The sequence below is a fragment of the Trichosurus vulpecula genome, chromosome 2 (assembly GCF_011100635.1).
Source record: "Trichosurus vulpecula isolate mTriVul1 chromosome 2, mTriVul1.pri, whole genome shotgun sequence".
Taxonomy (NCBI): Eukaryota; Metazoa; Chordata; class Mammalia; order Diprotodontia; family Phalangeridae; genus Trichosurus; species Trichosurus vulpecula.
The window spans coordinates 378,600,275-378,615,881 of NC_050574.1; the positions used below are offsets into that span (position 1 = coordinate 378,600,275).

Below are 15,607 nucleotides of genomic sequence, written 5' to 3' on the forward strand. Positions count from 1 at the left end.
GAGGAACTAAGTGGCTGTGGATCAGAGCTGGAGTGCGGAGCCTGCTTAAGATCTGAGTCCAGTCCAGGTTTGCGGTTCTTGGGGAAGGAGGAGTGCTGGTGTGGCAGAGCTGAATGTGTAGAAATAGCTCTGAAAACAACAGTGCAAACCCCTCAAGCTTGGGAGAAAGTACTCTCTACTCTACAAGTAGTCATACCCCGATGAAAAACTCAAGGGTCGAGTAGTTGGCTGGGAACATGGCCAGGCAGCAAAAATGGACTCAGATTCAGACTCAGATTTTGGAATCTTTCTTTGGTGACAAAGAAGACCAAAACATACAGCCAGAAGAAGTCAACAAAGTCAAAAAGCCTACATCAAAAGCCTCCAAGAAAAACATGAACTGGTCTCAGGCCATGGAAGAGCTCAAAAAGGAGTTGGAAAAGCAAGTTAGAGAACTAGAGGAAAATTGGGAAGAGAAAAGAGAGTGATGCAAGAAAACCATGAAAAACAAGTCAATGACTTGCTAAAGGAGAACCAAAAAAATACTGAAGAAAATAACACCTTAAAAATAGAATAACTCAAATGGCAAAGGAGCTCCAAAAAGCCAATGAGCAGAAGAATGCCTTGAAAGGCAGAACTAGCCAAATGGAAAAGGAGGTCCAAAAGATCAATGAAGAAAATACTATCTTAAAAATTAGATTGGAGCAAGTGGAAGCTAGTGACTTTATGAGAAATCAAGGTATTATAAAACAGAACCAAAGGAATGAAAAAGTGGAAGACAATGTGAAATATCTCATTGGAAAAACTACTGACCTGGAAAATAAATCCAGGAGAGATAATTTAAAACTTGTTGGACTACCTGAAAGCCATGATCAAAAAAAAGAGACTAGATATCATCTTTCAAGAAATTATCAAGGAGAGCTGCCCTGATATTCTAGAGCCAGAGGGCAAAATAGAAATTGAAAGAATCCACCGATCACCTCCTGAAAAAGATCCCAAAAAGAGCTCCAAGATCAAGGAGAAAATACTGCAAGCAGCCAGAAAGAAACAATTTGAGTATTGTGGAAACACAATCAGCATAACACAAGAGCTAGCAGCTTCTACATTAAGGGATCAAAGGGCTTGGAATATGATATTCTGGAGGTCAATGGAGCTAGGATTAAAACCAAGAATCACCTACCTAGCAAAACTGAGTATCATGCTCCAAGGCACAATGTGGATTTTCAATAAAATAGAGGACTTTCAAGCTTTCTCAGTGAAAAGACCAGAGCTGAACAGAAAATTTGACTTTCAAATACAAGAATCAAGAGAAGCATGAAAAGGTAATCAAGAAGGATAAATTATAAGGGACTTACTAAAGTTGAACTGTTTTGTTTACATTCCTACATGGAAAGATGATGTGTATAATTCATGAGACCTCAGTTTGAGGGTAGCTGAAGGGAATATACATATATAGAGAGAGACAGAGGGCACAGGGTGAGTTGAATATGAAGGAATGATACCCAAAAAAATAAAATCAAATTAAGGGATAGAAGAGGAATATATATAGAGAGGGAGAAAGGGAGAGATAGAATGGGGTAAATTATCTTGTATAAAAGTTGCAAGAAAAAGCAGTTCTGTAGGAAGGGAAGAGGGGGCAGGTGAAGGGGAATGAGTGAATCTTGCTCTCATTGGATTTGACCTGAGGAGGGAATAACATACACACTCAATTGGGCATCTTATCCTACAGGAAAGAAGGAGAAAGGAGATAAAAAAGGGGGGATGATAGAAGAGAGGGCAGATGGGGGAGGAGGTAATCAAAAACAAACACTTTCAAAAAGGGACAGGGTCAAGGGAGGAAACTAAATAAAGGGGGATAGGATAGGAAGGAGCAAAATACAATTAGTCTTTCACAACATGAGTATTGTGGAAGGGTTTTACATAATGATATCCATGTGGCCTATGTTGAATTGCTTGCCTTCTTAAGGAGCGTGGGTGGGGAGGGAAGAGGGGAGAGAATTTGGAACTCGAAGTTTTAAAAACAGATGTTCAAAAAAAAAGTTTTTGCATGCAACTAGGAAATGAGATACACAGGCAATGGGGCATAGAAATTTATCTTGCCCTACAAGAAACTAAGGGAAAAGGGGATGGGAGGGGAGTGGAGTGACAGAAGGGAGGGCTGAATGGGGAAAAGGGCAACCAGAATACATGCCATCTTGCAGTGGATGGGAGGGTAGAAATGGGGAGAAATTTTGTAATTCAAACTCTTGTGAAAATTAATGCTGAAAACTAAAGACATTAAATAAATAAATAATGATTTTTAAAAAAATATGAGACAACTTGTTTTTACAATAGATAACGATAGAAAATGTTATCATGCTTATTCTATGTATTAAACCACGCACTAAGTAAAACACTGACTTGCAGAAACAAAAATCTTAGCAACTCATTACTTTCACTACCCATACCCCAAACTTTCTCTTCCAATTGATGTTCCTATCTCTGTTATTACATACCTCCAATAATTGAAACTTTAGTTATTTCTGTTTCCTCTATGGTTCACCTCCATTTACAACATATCACCAAGTCCTATTGATTTGTCTTTTATAATTATCTAATGTTTCCTTCCTATTCTCACTGCCACCATACTAATTCAGGCCCAAATTACCTCATGCCTAGAACACTGTAATGCCCCCTTGGTTTCCTTGCCCATTGTGTCTTTTGCTGGTCCAATAACAATAACAATTATTGATACATATACAGTGTTTTAAAAGTTTACCAAGTAATAAAATGGCAGTTTCAGCATCAAGTGGGGTCTTGGGCAGTAGTAGTACCAAGAAAGTATTTATGATCCTTTATAGACTTTTAGACCACTGGTTTTAATACAATTTAATACTGATCAAAGTTATTCTTTGTATGTGAAAACAAAGAACTTGTTTTAATAGCAATAATAGCAATCCACTTTGCATCTGCTCCTCTGCCTGGTTTCCATTCCACATAACAAGATAAGTTCATCACTTCTAAACTCACCACCATGCTACTAACTTAAGCCCTGACTAACACCACCACTCTCAGCCTCCTTTTCCCTCTTCCCTTTACAGAGGAGCGAAACTGGACTCTCTGATCACTCCACTTTGTATCTGCTGCTCTGTCTGATTTCACCTCCACAGAACAAGATACACATTGGTGTCTCCACCTCCTCCTATCCCCTCTCCCAACTTTGCTGCCTCCTTTTGTGTGTTGTCTCCCCCTTTAGATCATAAGCTCCTTAAGGGAAGGGACTTTTATTAATTGTACCCCCAGTGCTTAACACGGTGCCAGGCACATAGTAGGTACCTAATAAATGTGGATTGGATTGGATTCTTTGTACAAGGAAACAAAGGATCTGTTTTAATAGCAACCTGGACCAGTCTGTCTGCCTGTCTACTAAGGACTTGGGATGGGAAAGAACTATCTACCATTACTGCTAATGGGGTTTGGAATTTAATGTTTTGTATGTCAATGAATTATGAAATTCAGTAATTACATGTAGTGCATGTGGGGATCACCTAATTAAACCAGCTGATCAAAAAAATAGTTTGCCAAGTACTTTATACACACTATCTTATTTGAGCTTCACAACAACTCTGTGGGGGTAGATATCACAGTTGCTATTATCCCCATTTAATAGATGAGTAAATGGAATCTCAGAGAAGTTGTGACTTGGCAAAGGTCACACAGTTAGTAAATGTCTGAGGCTGCATTGCGGTCAAGTCTTCCTGACTCCAATCACCCTATCTGCTGTACCACATCTATGTGCTTCCTAGAACAGACTGTTCCATGTGACATTACTTCAGATTCTTGGAAGGCAACCATGATGATCCCCCTATATTTTTTCTTCTCCAGGCTAAAACGTCCCATTTCCTTTGACAGATGTTGAACTTGAGGCATGAACTTGAGGTCTTTAACCACCCCAATTTCTTTCCTTAAATATTCTCCATCTCATTAATATCCTTCATAAAATGTGGCACATCTTATATAAGCAGAACAGAATACTCCAGATGTGGTACAGTGGAAATATTACTTCCTTATTAGTAGACACTAAGTTTCTCTTAATGGAACCAAAGATCACATTAGCTTTTGTAACAACAATGCTGCTAGCAGCTGTTATGGGGGTGAAGGACCCAACAAGAAGAGCACACAGAAGGACTGCTAGCACAGGTCCTTTGATCTGCTTTTCTAAGGAAAGCAACTTTAAGAGGCTAACAATCTTACTTTAATTAAGCATAGATATACCATCCACTTGGTTCAGGGGGAAAAGCCAGCACCCTGAACTTCAGAGAAAATACAAACAGAAATTACAATCAGACAGGCTTCATCTGTCTGACCAAATCACAATACATACATAGTTACTAGAAAGAAGCACCAACATCTGGGGGACGCTTAACAATGGCTACCTAGAGTCTCATCTGGTCAAATCAAATGACACTCTTCCAGTGAGCGAGAGCTCCAAAGGAAAACGCCAACCTCAGATCTTATATACCCTTCTCAGTCACAACCGTGTGACTCAAACCTATGTGAACTAGGTTTTCTTGTTTCTTAAGCAGGTCAAAGACTCTTGATTCAATCAGATTCCTTAGTGCTGAGAAGCACTCCAAAACAAAGACAACAAAAAGTCCACTTTGCTTGCCGTTACTTTTGAAAAGCAAAACTCTTCAAAGGTACTTGATTACCTCAGCATTCCAAAAGCAAAAATAGAGAAAAAGTCTCACCCCAATTACCATAACATTTTTCTAGGGGTTATATCATACTGCTGGTTTATTTTGAGCTTTTAATCTATTAAACCTTATGAATCTTTTTCAGATGAACTATTATCTAGCTATTCCTCCCCCATCTCATATTTATGAGGTTGATCTTTTAGAGATGTGAGGCAAAGTGATGAGATAAAAGGAAGCTCCAGCTCTGCTGCTTCTTTCCTGTACAGCCTTGAACAAGTCAATACATACTCTCTGGGAATCCACTTCTGCATCTTAAAAATGAGGGAGTAGGACTATGAGACGATTCCTAACTTTGCTTATGACTCTTTACAGGAGTTTGTGACTTTGCCTTCCTAGCCTTATCATCTTCCAGATAAATATTCCATGCCAATGTCACCCCTGGGCTCATCAAGTCATTGTTCTGACTTTCTCAAATGCTCCTCGCACCGTCTCCACTTCTCAAAATCCAACCTACCCTTTGGGATCTGGCTCAGATGTCATCTCCCTCTCTTTTCACTCTGTCTATGAGTACTCTCTCTCTTTTAACACCTAAACTAAGTATATGCTATAACATATGGTTCTTATTATATCTGATTTTGTATTACAGCTGTTTGTGTATATGTCTCATCTCCATGACAAGCTTAAGCTCTAAGTTTTGTAAGGGAAGAGAAAATCTTATACTATTTTTTGTGTCCCCCACTGTGATTATTAGTGTTGCTGTTTGTCTTTCATGCTTGAAGAAGACCAAAGTGACATCACGATACCATGGTCAACTTACAGTGTGTCTGACTGTGGATGATCATACCAATACAAAGCCAGAAGGCTCTACCACAGGTCATGCACAGTCTGTATGACCATTTGGAAGCGAGATGTCTCTAAATTTGTGCATCTCACATGTTTCTTTTGAGCTTCCACAATTCTGCTTTGCTCATAGAGCACAGCGCCTTTATTGATGTGGACATGCCATGCTAGACAATACTGTGCCTGTGTCTCACAATTCATCCCAAAGTCCCTCAAGAGACCTTGATCATGTCCTTGTAGCACTTCTTCTGAGCTCTGTGTGAGTACTTTCCTTGTATGATTTCTCAGTAAATAGTCTTTTGAGCAAAAGTACATTTGGCATTCAAACAAAGTGGCCAGATCATTGGACTTGCATTCTCTGCAATAGAGTCTGAATGACAGGTACTTCAGCTTGCAAAAGAACTTCAGTGTCCAGTACCTTATCTTACCAGATGATCTTCAGAATCTTCCTTAGACAATTCACATGTAAGCAATTCAATTTTCTGGCACGGTGTTCATATACACTCCAGGTTTCACAGGCATGCAATAATTAGGTCAGTATAATAGCTCTGTAGACCTTCAGTTTGGTAGATAGCCTAACATCTCTTCTCTCCCACACATTTTTTGGAGCCTCCCAAATGGTGAGCCAATTTAATGCCATGCATGCATCAATCTCATCATCTGTATATATCCCTGGAAAGTATACTGCCAAGGTAAATGAATTTATCCACAGCATTCAAAATCTTCTCCATTTGCTATAACTGATGGTTCCATGTATGGATAGTGCAGTGCTGGCTGGTAAAGAATCTTTTTTTTTTGGTTAATTTTGGTTAGTTCTTAGGGCACAATTAGATGCACAAGCAGTAGAACATCAATCCTTACTTTGTTGCATCTCAGCCTCAGAGGCTGCAGTGAGTGCACAATCATCTGCAAACAAAAAGTCATGAACTAACTCTCCCTCCTCTTCAGTCTTGACTTGTAGCCTTTTCAAGTTAAATAAATGATTGTTGGTGCAGTAGTTGACTTTGATGGTGTTTTCATCCTTGTTGAAAGTGTCTGACAATATTGCTGAAAACATCATGCTAAAAAGCACGGAAGCAAACAAACAACCCTGCTTCACTCCATTGGTGACTGGGAAAGGGTGAGAGTTATTGTAGTATTTTAAGTACTAAATCAATTTTTGTAAAAAGATACAAAGAACTGGGTCTTTTATATTAAAGTGTTAATATAACTACCATATCCTTTAAGTTATTTAATGTTCAACTATAATACTGGATCTAGTTCACATAGGATGCTTACTCCTCCCAAGATTGCTTTTACTGCTTCCTCACTGCTGGAGACACTCCACAAAAGGGTACATGTTGCTGCTCCCATTTCTGTACAATATTCTGCCTGCTGCAATAGTTGCTGCTTCAGTTCATTCAGCTGCTGTCTAAGAGCAAGTTTCTCCTGAAATTAAATCAGAATAAAATATCAGAAGATTAACAGCATCATTCTGTTTCTACTCTTATTCACAAGTAATAGTAAATTTAAAAAAAATTCTAGAATTGTAAGTATAAAGGTTATCTAGAAAGCTTGACTCACCAAAATTATTTCTTGGAGAGCCATTATCCAGGGCAAACAAAGCTCAGAAAAAGGATACTACTAAGCACAACTGTTTTATATCTTTTTAAATTTTCCTTTTTTAAATTATGAATTTGACAAGCATTGACAAACAAGAACATGTCCACATACAAAGAAAAAAAAAGAGACCTGTATATGAAATAGTAAGTCTCTATTATGTACAACTTATTTTTAAAGTATTTATTAACTTGAACACTGTTAAGAGCCCTGTTTGTGCTCCCTAAAACAATAGCTCAAATACCCTACCTTTAATAGTTAGAGGTGATAATTAGATCAAAGCAAAAATATAAAATGAAATTTCATAGTGAGTAATGTAACTATAAAATGTTTCCCCAATAAACCTCTCACAAACACATACCATCAGTGAGAAACATGAATATATGTAGGGAATGGGACTGGAAAGGCCAACATGTAAGAAGTATGTTTGGCCACAGTGAATGTAGATGGCAACTCATGCTTCTGATGCTTTAGGGACACTGATGTCTTCTGGTGACACCATCACACTGTCCCATCAGGCCTGCTCCCCACTCCAACACACAATTTCCACTTGATTCTGCTCCACTAGACTCTGGACATCAAATGTGTTAACTCCACTAGATGTTGGTCCACTGAAAACTGCTCTGTTAGACACAGTCAACTCCAAAGGCTTCTTTGCTTAACCACTTAGCATTGCCAGGTCTAATCCCACTAGGACTACAAGGACACGGAGCTTCTGTCTGCTTCTGACTGAAGACTGTCTGGCTTCAGCTGAAGACAATCTCTAGGGCTACTTCTTTTTTTTAATATGATTTTTATTTTTAGTCTACAACACTCAGTTCTGCATGATTTTGAGTTCCATATTTTCTTTCCCCCCACCTTCCCTCCCCAAGACGGCATGGAATCCGATATATCTTCTACATGTAACTTTGCATTTAACTTATTTACACAATAGTCAAGTTGTAAAGGAGAATTATGACCAATGGAATGAATCATGAGAAAGAAGAAACAAAACCAAAAAACAAAAACAAAAGAGAAAAAAAAAACAAAAGAAATAAAAGGAGAGCTAATAGTTTGCCTCAATCTGTATCCAGACTCCATAGTTCTTTCTCTGGATGTAGACAGCTCTCTCCATCATGAGTCCTTTGGAGTTGTCTTTGAACCTTGCATTGTTGGGAAGAGCCAAGTCTATCAAGGTTAGTCATCACAGAATCAATATATCTGTGGTTGTGTATAACGTTCTCCTGGTTCTGCTCCACTTACTCAGCATTATATCATGTAGGTTTTTCCAGGTTATCATGAAGTCCAAATCTTCCCCATTTCTTATAGCACAACAGTATTCCACTACCTTCATATACCACAACTTGTTTGGCCATTCCCCAATTGATGGGCATTCCCTTGATTTCCAATTCTTTACTACCACAAAAAGAGCTACTATAAATATTTCTGTACATATGGGTCCCTTTCCCATTTGTGTCATCTCTTTGGGATACAGCCCCTAGAGTACTTCTGCTTGTATCTTTTAGTTCAAATCCTGAAAGGTATCTTTATAGTTCTTAGAAAAACAGCCACCCCAACCATTGATGAACAGAAGTCCTAGGGGAAAAATGCTTCTTATTTACAGACTAACAGTATTTACAGACTAAACTGTCTCATTCCCTGAAGAGAATTGGTTATGAGACCTCTAAACTCTATCTAGAAATCATTGATTCCAGGCATCAAGCTCATTAAAACAAAGAGGAGAAAGGACGCTCTTAGCAAAAGAATTAGTGCCTCAGTCTCAATTCTACCTTTTGTTTGGACTCAGTTTTTCCTTTGGACTAAACAGCCTTTAGTCCCTCTAGAGATCTCATTTATGGCAAGCAAACATCCTTTAACTTCTGAAGCCTAAACTACTGCTCATCATTATCCATGTAAGGGTATTTCCTAAATAAACACTAAACAGCTCTTGGGTCTTAGGTTCCCCAGTTTTTCAACTCCAAGTCCTTTCCATCCTCCATGTAGATAAGTGGGCAGGAAAAAGGCAGTCAAAGATAACCAGGGGCAAGGTCATTGTCTCATCTACCAGTCTAGTCACATTCCTAGCCTACCATACATTAGATAAGGTCAGTAAAGCCTGAGCAACCAGCAAAGAAGCCCAATAGGACCTTGTATTCTTTATACTTTTCAGTCAATTGTGTAACTATGAAAAAGTGATCTGTGGTAGAAATGCCTGTCCATCCCCTCCAAATAATGGCTTTAAAGACACCCTCCATATATGTATATGCTATTCTCATGAAATTTTACAAAAATGAGAAAATATGCATATACATTCATTATATTATATTCATTATAGATGTCTTCTCAGTTACTTTTTTGGGGGGAGGGGTAACATGCATTTACCCATGTTTTGATACTCTGCCCTCTCACTGAGATACAACAAATACAATAAATAAAAATAATTACTTAATATTTTTAAAAGTGCATCAAATTCAGTATGGATTCCCTTTGTATCTATATGGTCTATCCACTTTTTCCTCCTAAATTCATCTTTATGTCATTCCTATACCTTGATATAGCAGTTTAAATGTAGTAGCTCCAATGCCGCTGATCAATCAATTGAAAAGGATTTATGATTTGCGATATGCCAGACAACGTGTTAGGGAATAGGCAGACAAAAATGAAAGTTTCTGACCTGAAGGAACTTACGTTATAACAAGGGAGACAAAGTACAAACATATACAAAACATATACAAAAGGAGGGAGGAGAGTACTAGCAGCTAACAGCTGGGAGACCAGGAAAAGAATCTTGCAGAGCGTAGTACTTAATCCCAGAAGTGGAAGAAAGGAGGAAGTGAATTCCAGCCATGGAGGATAGCATGTACAAAGTCTCAGAGACAAGTGACAGAGTATCAAAGTATAAAAGAAGATGATATCAGCAGAACATAGTATGCAAGAAAGAAAGTAATATGTAATACAATTGAAATGGTAAGAAGGGGTCAGGTTTTGAAGGTTTTTTTAAAATTATTGTTAACCTAACAAGAATTAATAAACATGAATATATCCATATAAACAGAAGAGAAAAAATGCTTAAATAATAAATTATCAATCTCTTTTTTATATACAAGTTAGTTTTTTAAAGTATATATTAAATTTAACATTGTAGTTAAAACAGTGCTCTAATTATATGTATTCCCTTTTGAACTTCTAGTCTTCTTTGTATTTTTAAAAATGTTTTGCTGATATACTTTTCCCTTTTTTTGTTATCACTATATCTACTCCCTTTCCCTTATAATTCTCTCTCCCTCAGAAAAAACCCCAAACTCATAGCAAATATAGTCAAACAAAACAGTCACAACTGGCCATGTCTAAAAGCACGTCTCATTCTGAATCTCCACATTATCATCTCTTCACAAAGACATGAGAAGCATGCTTTATCATCTATTTTCTGAAGTCACAATCAGTCACTGCATTAATCAGAGTTCTTAAGTTATTCAAAGTGTTTTCCTCTATAAAATTATTATTATTTAACAATTATTTTCTGATTCTGCTTGTTTCACTCTGAATCTGTTCATAAAAGTACCATATTTCCCCATGTATAAGACGCACCCTTTTCCAAAAAATTTGGGGTCTAAAAACTGGATGCGTCTTATACAGTGGTTGTAGATTTTTTTAACTTTCATTTCCCGCTTTTTAGCACTTGTTTTTGCACTCATGGTTGTAGATTTTGTTACTTGCATTTCCCACTTTTTCGTGCTTGTTGTCTTTGCGCTCATTGTTTCACATTTTGTTACTGGTATATTAGGCTACGTTTTGCCACGTTCTGCCCAGAAATGGCTCAGAAAAGATCTTCGTACAGTGCTGAATTCAAGTTAACAGTGATCCAGTTTGCAAAAGTGAATGGAAATCATGCTGCTGAACGTAAGTTTTGTCCTCCTCCAACTGAGAAAACAATCTGAGACTGGCTACGGTAAGAAGAAACCCTACTGAAAACGCCACAGCAGAAGGCCATGAGAGGCAAGTCAGCAAAATGGCCTGATTTAGAGAGAGAAATGAAGATATGGATTGAAGAGCAAAGGGCAATGGGAATTCCTGTGTCCACAAAGATGGTTCAGCATGAGGCAAGAAGAATTGCTGATGAAAAAGAAGTTACTGATTTCAAAGGAGGACAAAATTGGTGCTTCAGGTTCATGAAACGGAATGGACTAAGCCAGCATACACACACCAGACTTGCCCAAAAGATGCCTGAAAGCTATGAGCAGATGAATAAAACTTGAGGTCAATACTTTTATGTAATACATTTTTTTTTTCAAATTTCAGGCTCCAAAATTAAGGTGCATCTTATATATGGGGAAATACAGTATTCCCAAGCTTGTCTAAATGCATCCCATTCTTAGAGCATAATATAGTATTTTATTACATTCATATACCATAATTCTCCAATTAATGGGTACCAATTTTGTTTCCAATTCTTTGTTACAACAAGAGTGCTGCTATAAATACTTTGGGGCTTATAGGACCTTTCCCTCTTTCTTTGATCTCTTTGGGGTATTTGCCTAATTGTGGCATTGCTGAGTCAACAGGAATGAAGTTTAGGGACTCTTAAGAAATAAATTCAAATTATTTTCCAGAATGGGTACATTAATTCGCAATCCACATATAAAATATTAGTTGTGCCTATCCTACCACATCCCCTACAATTGTCATTTGTCTTTTTTTGTCATCTTTGTCAATCTGAAGGATGTGAAATAGAACCTCAGAAGCGTTTTAATAAACATTTATTTTAATATTTGTTATTTGGGGGGCGGAGCCAAGATGGCAGCTGGTAAGCAGGGAATAGCATGAGCTCCGTACCGAGTCCCTCGAAAAACTTATAAAAAATGGCTCTGAACCAATTCTAGAACGGCAGAACCCACAAAACAGCAGAGGGAAGAAGGGCTCCAGCCCAGGACAGCCTGGATGGTCTCTGGGTGAGGTCTATCCCACACGGAGCTGGGAGCTGGGAGCTGTGAACGGAGTGGAGCAGAGCCCAGCCTGAGCGGTGTGGACCGAGACCAGCAACCGGGCAGAGTTAGCCCTAGCGCCCTGAATCAGTGAGCTGCGGCAGTTACAAGACTTCTCAACCCACAAACACCAAAGACTGCTGAGAAGGTTAGTGGGAAAAGCTGCGGGAGTGGAAGGAGTTCGCGGTTCGGCTTCCAGGCTGTTGCTGCTTCTGGCTCCAGGCCCACCTGGTGGGAGGAATTAAGTGGCGGATCAGAGCAGGGGTGCACAGCCTGCCGAAGATCTAAGCCCAGTTCGGGTTGGGGGTTTTTGGGGAAGGAGCAGTGCTGGTGTGGCAGAGCTGGCACCTCCCCCCCAAACATGGAACATAGAACTCTGTAGTCTACAAGCAGTGATACCCCACTGAAAAACTCAAAGGTCAAGTTAGTTGACTGGGAATATGGCCAGGCAGCGAAAACGCACCCAGATTCAGTCTCAGACTTTGCATTCTTTCTTTGCTGACAAAGAAGACCAAAACATACAGACAGAAGAAATTAATAGTCAAAGAGCCTACAACAGAAACCTCCAAGAAAAACAGGAACTGGTCCCAGGCCATGGAAGAGCTCAAAAAGGAGCTGGAAAAGCAAGTTAGAGAAGTCCAGGAAAAATTGGGAAGAGAAATGAGAAGGATGCGAGAAAACCATGAAAAACAAGTCAATGACTTGCTAAAGGAGACCCAAAAAAATACTGAAAAAGACACTGAAGAAAACAACACCTTAAAAGACAGACTAACTCAAATGGCAAAAGAGCTCCAAAAAGCCAATCAGGAGAAGAATGCCTTGAAAGGGAGAATTAGCCAAATGGAAAAGGAGGTCCAAAAGACCACTGAAGAAAATACTACTTTAAAAAATTAGATTGGAGCAAGTGGAAGCTAGTAACTTGATGAGAAATCAGGATATTATAAAACAGAACCAAAGGAATGAAAAAATGGAAGACAATGTCAAATACCTCATTGGAAAAACCACTGACCTGGAAAATAGATCCAGGAGAGATAATTTAAAAATTATTGGACTACCTGAAAGCCATGATCAAAAAAAGAGCCTAGATATCATCTTTCAAGAAATTATCAAGGAGAGCTGCCCTGATATTCCAGAGCCACAGGGCAAAATAGAAATTGAAAGAATCCATCGATCACCTCCTCAAATAGATCCCAAAAAGAAATCTCCCAGGAATATTGTCGCCAAATTCCAGAGCTCCCAGATCAAGGAGAAAATACTTCAAGCAGTCAGAAAGAAACAATTTGAGTATTGTGGAAACACAATCAAAATAACCCAAGATCTGGCAGACTCTACATTAAGAGATCGAAGGGCTTGGAATACGATATTCCGGAGGTCAATGGAGCTAGGATTAAAACCTAGAATCACCTACCCAGCAAAACTGAGTATCATGCTCCAAGGCAAAATATGGATTTTCAATCAAATAGAGGACTTTCAAGCTTTCTCAGTGAAAAGACCAGAACTGAATAGAAAATTTGACTTTCAAACACAAGAATCAAGAGAAGCATGAAAAGATAATCAAGAAAAAGAACAAGAAAAAGAAATTGCAAGGAACTTACTAAAGGTGAACTGTTTTGTTGACATTCCTACATGGAAAGATGACGAGTATGATTCATGAGACCTTAGTATTAGGGTAGCTGAAGGGAATATGCATACATATATGTTTATGTACATATATGGGTGAATGTATATGTATGTATATATCTACATGTGTGTATATATATGTATGTGTGTGTATATATATATATATAGAGAGAGAGAGAGAAAGAGAGAGAGAGAGAGAGAGAGAGAGAGAGAGAAAGAGAAAGTGGACACAGGGTGAGCTGAAGATGAAGGGAAGATATCTAAAAGAAATAAAATCAAATTAAGGGATGAGAGAGGAACATACTGAGAGAGGGAGATAAGGAGAGATAGAATGGGGTGGATTATCTCGCATAAAGGAGGCAAGAGCAAGCAGTTCTGTGGGAGGAGGGGAGAGGGCGGATGAGGGTGGAATGAGTGAACACTGCTCTCATCAGATTTGGCCTAAGGAGGGAATACCATACATACCCAATGGGGAATCTTACCCCACAGGAAAGAAGAGGGAAGAAGATAAAAATAAATGGGGGGGATGATGGAAGGGAGGGCTGATGGGGGTGGAGGTAATCAAAAACAAACACTTTCGAAAGGGGACAGGGTCAAGGGAGAAAATTCAATAAAGGGTGATGAGTTGGGAAGGAGCAAAATATAGTTAGTCTTTCACAACATGAGTATTGTGGAAGGGTTATACATAATGATACACATGTGGCCTATGTTGAATTGCTTGACTTCTTAGGGAGGGTGGGTGGGAAGGGAAGAGGGGAGAGAATTTGGAACTTAAAGTTTTAAAAACAGATGTTCAAAAACAAACAAAAATGTTTTTGCATGCAACTAGAAAATAAGATACACAGACAATGGGGTGTAGAAATTCATCTTGCCCTACAAGAAAGGAAGGGAAAAGGGGATGGGAGGGGAGTGGGGTGATAGAGGGGAGTGCTGACTGGGGAACAGGGCAACCAGAATATACGCCATCTTGGAGTGGGTGGGAGGGTAGAAATGGGGAGAAAATTTGTAATTCAAACTCTTGTTAAAATCAATGCTGAAAACTAAATATGTTAAACAAATTTAAAAAAAATAAAATTGAGAAGGTTTTGCAAAAAAAAAATATTTGTTATTTGGAGCATATTTATATGTGATGGTTGATAAATTGTTTTTCTCTCTTTAAGAACTACCTGCTCGTATCTCTTTACCATTTATCTACTAGGAAATGGTTCTTATTCTGCTATTTTTATAACCATCTCTTGAATATCAGACCTCTATTAGGTCAACAGCAAGGACCAAAGAAATTGAGTTTTGGACTTAACATGGCCAGAGTAGTTCAATTCAAGTGTTAATAAAAATAATTCCATACTTATCTTAAAATAAATTTCTTTTTCTTTCTATTCCTGCTAGGTTTTGTTGGTAATATAGGACCTATTAAAATTTTTTGCACACTTGAATTAAAAGAACTCAAAAGGTAGTTGTTAGTGGTCCAGTGTCAATATAGCAGGCAGTCTCTAGCAAGGTACTACAGATCCATGCTTGGCCCTATGATGTTTAACAAATCTATGATTTTAATAAAGACATAACTCCTCAAATTTATAGAGGACACAAAGCTGGGAGAGATGATTAATATACTAGATAACAAGAGTCAGGATCCAGAAAAGACTAGAATAGTCAGCTGAATCTAAAAATTTGAAATTGAATAAAGACAAATGTAAAATCTTACACTGGGGTACCAAAAAAATTAAATTTATAAGATGGAGGAAGCGCAGGTAGAAAGCAAGTCTTCTAAAAAATACATCTACAGGTTTTAATGAGCTATAAATTTAATACTTGTCATCAATGTGATATGGTAGCCCCCAAAAAAGCTAATGAGATCTTGGGTTGCATTAAAAAGAGCATGCCTTTTGGTAATAGGGGGATGATAGTCTCACTGTACCCTGCTTTAGCTATCTT

General features: G+C 38.3%; 1 protein-coding gene across 2 annotated transcripts in view; it reads right to left on the minus strand.

Moving 5' to 3' along the window:
* Positions 1-15,607, minus strand: part of LOC118838615 (heat shock transcription factor 2 binding protein) — a 110,137-nt gene that overhangs the window by 40,547 nt on the left and 53,983 nt on the right. The window contains exon 4 of one of the 2 annotated variants that reach the window (XM_036745957.1): positions 6,774-6,923. The exons of the other annotated variant lie outside the window; for it this stretch is intronic. Coding sequence (XP_036601852.1) covers positions 6,774-6,923 — 150 coding nt within the window. The remainder of the gene's footprint in view (positions 1-6,773; positions 6,924-15,607) is intronic. 2 annotated transcript variants of the gene reach the window in all.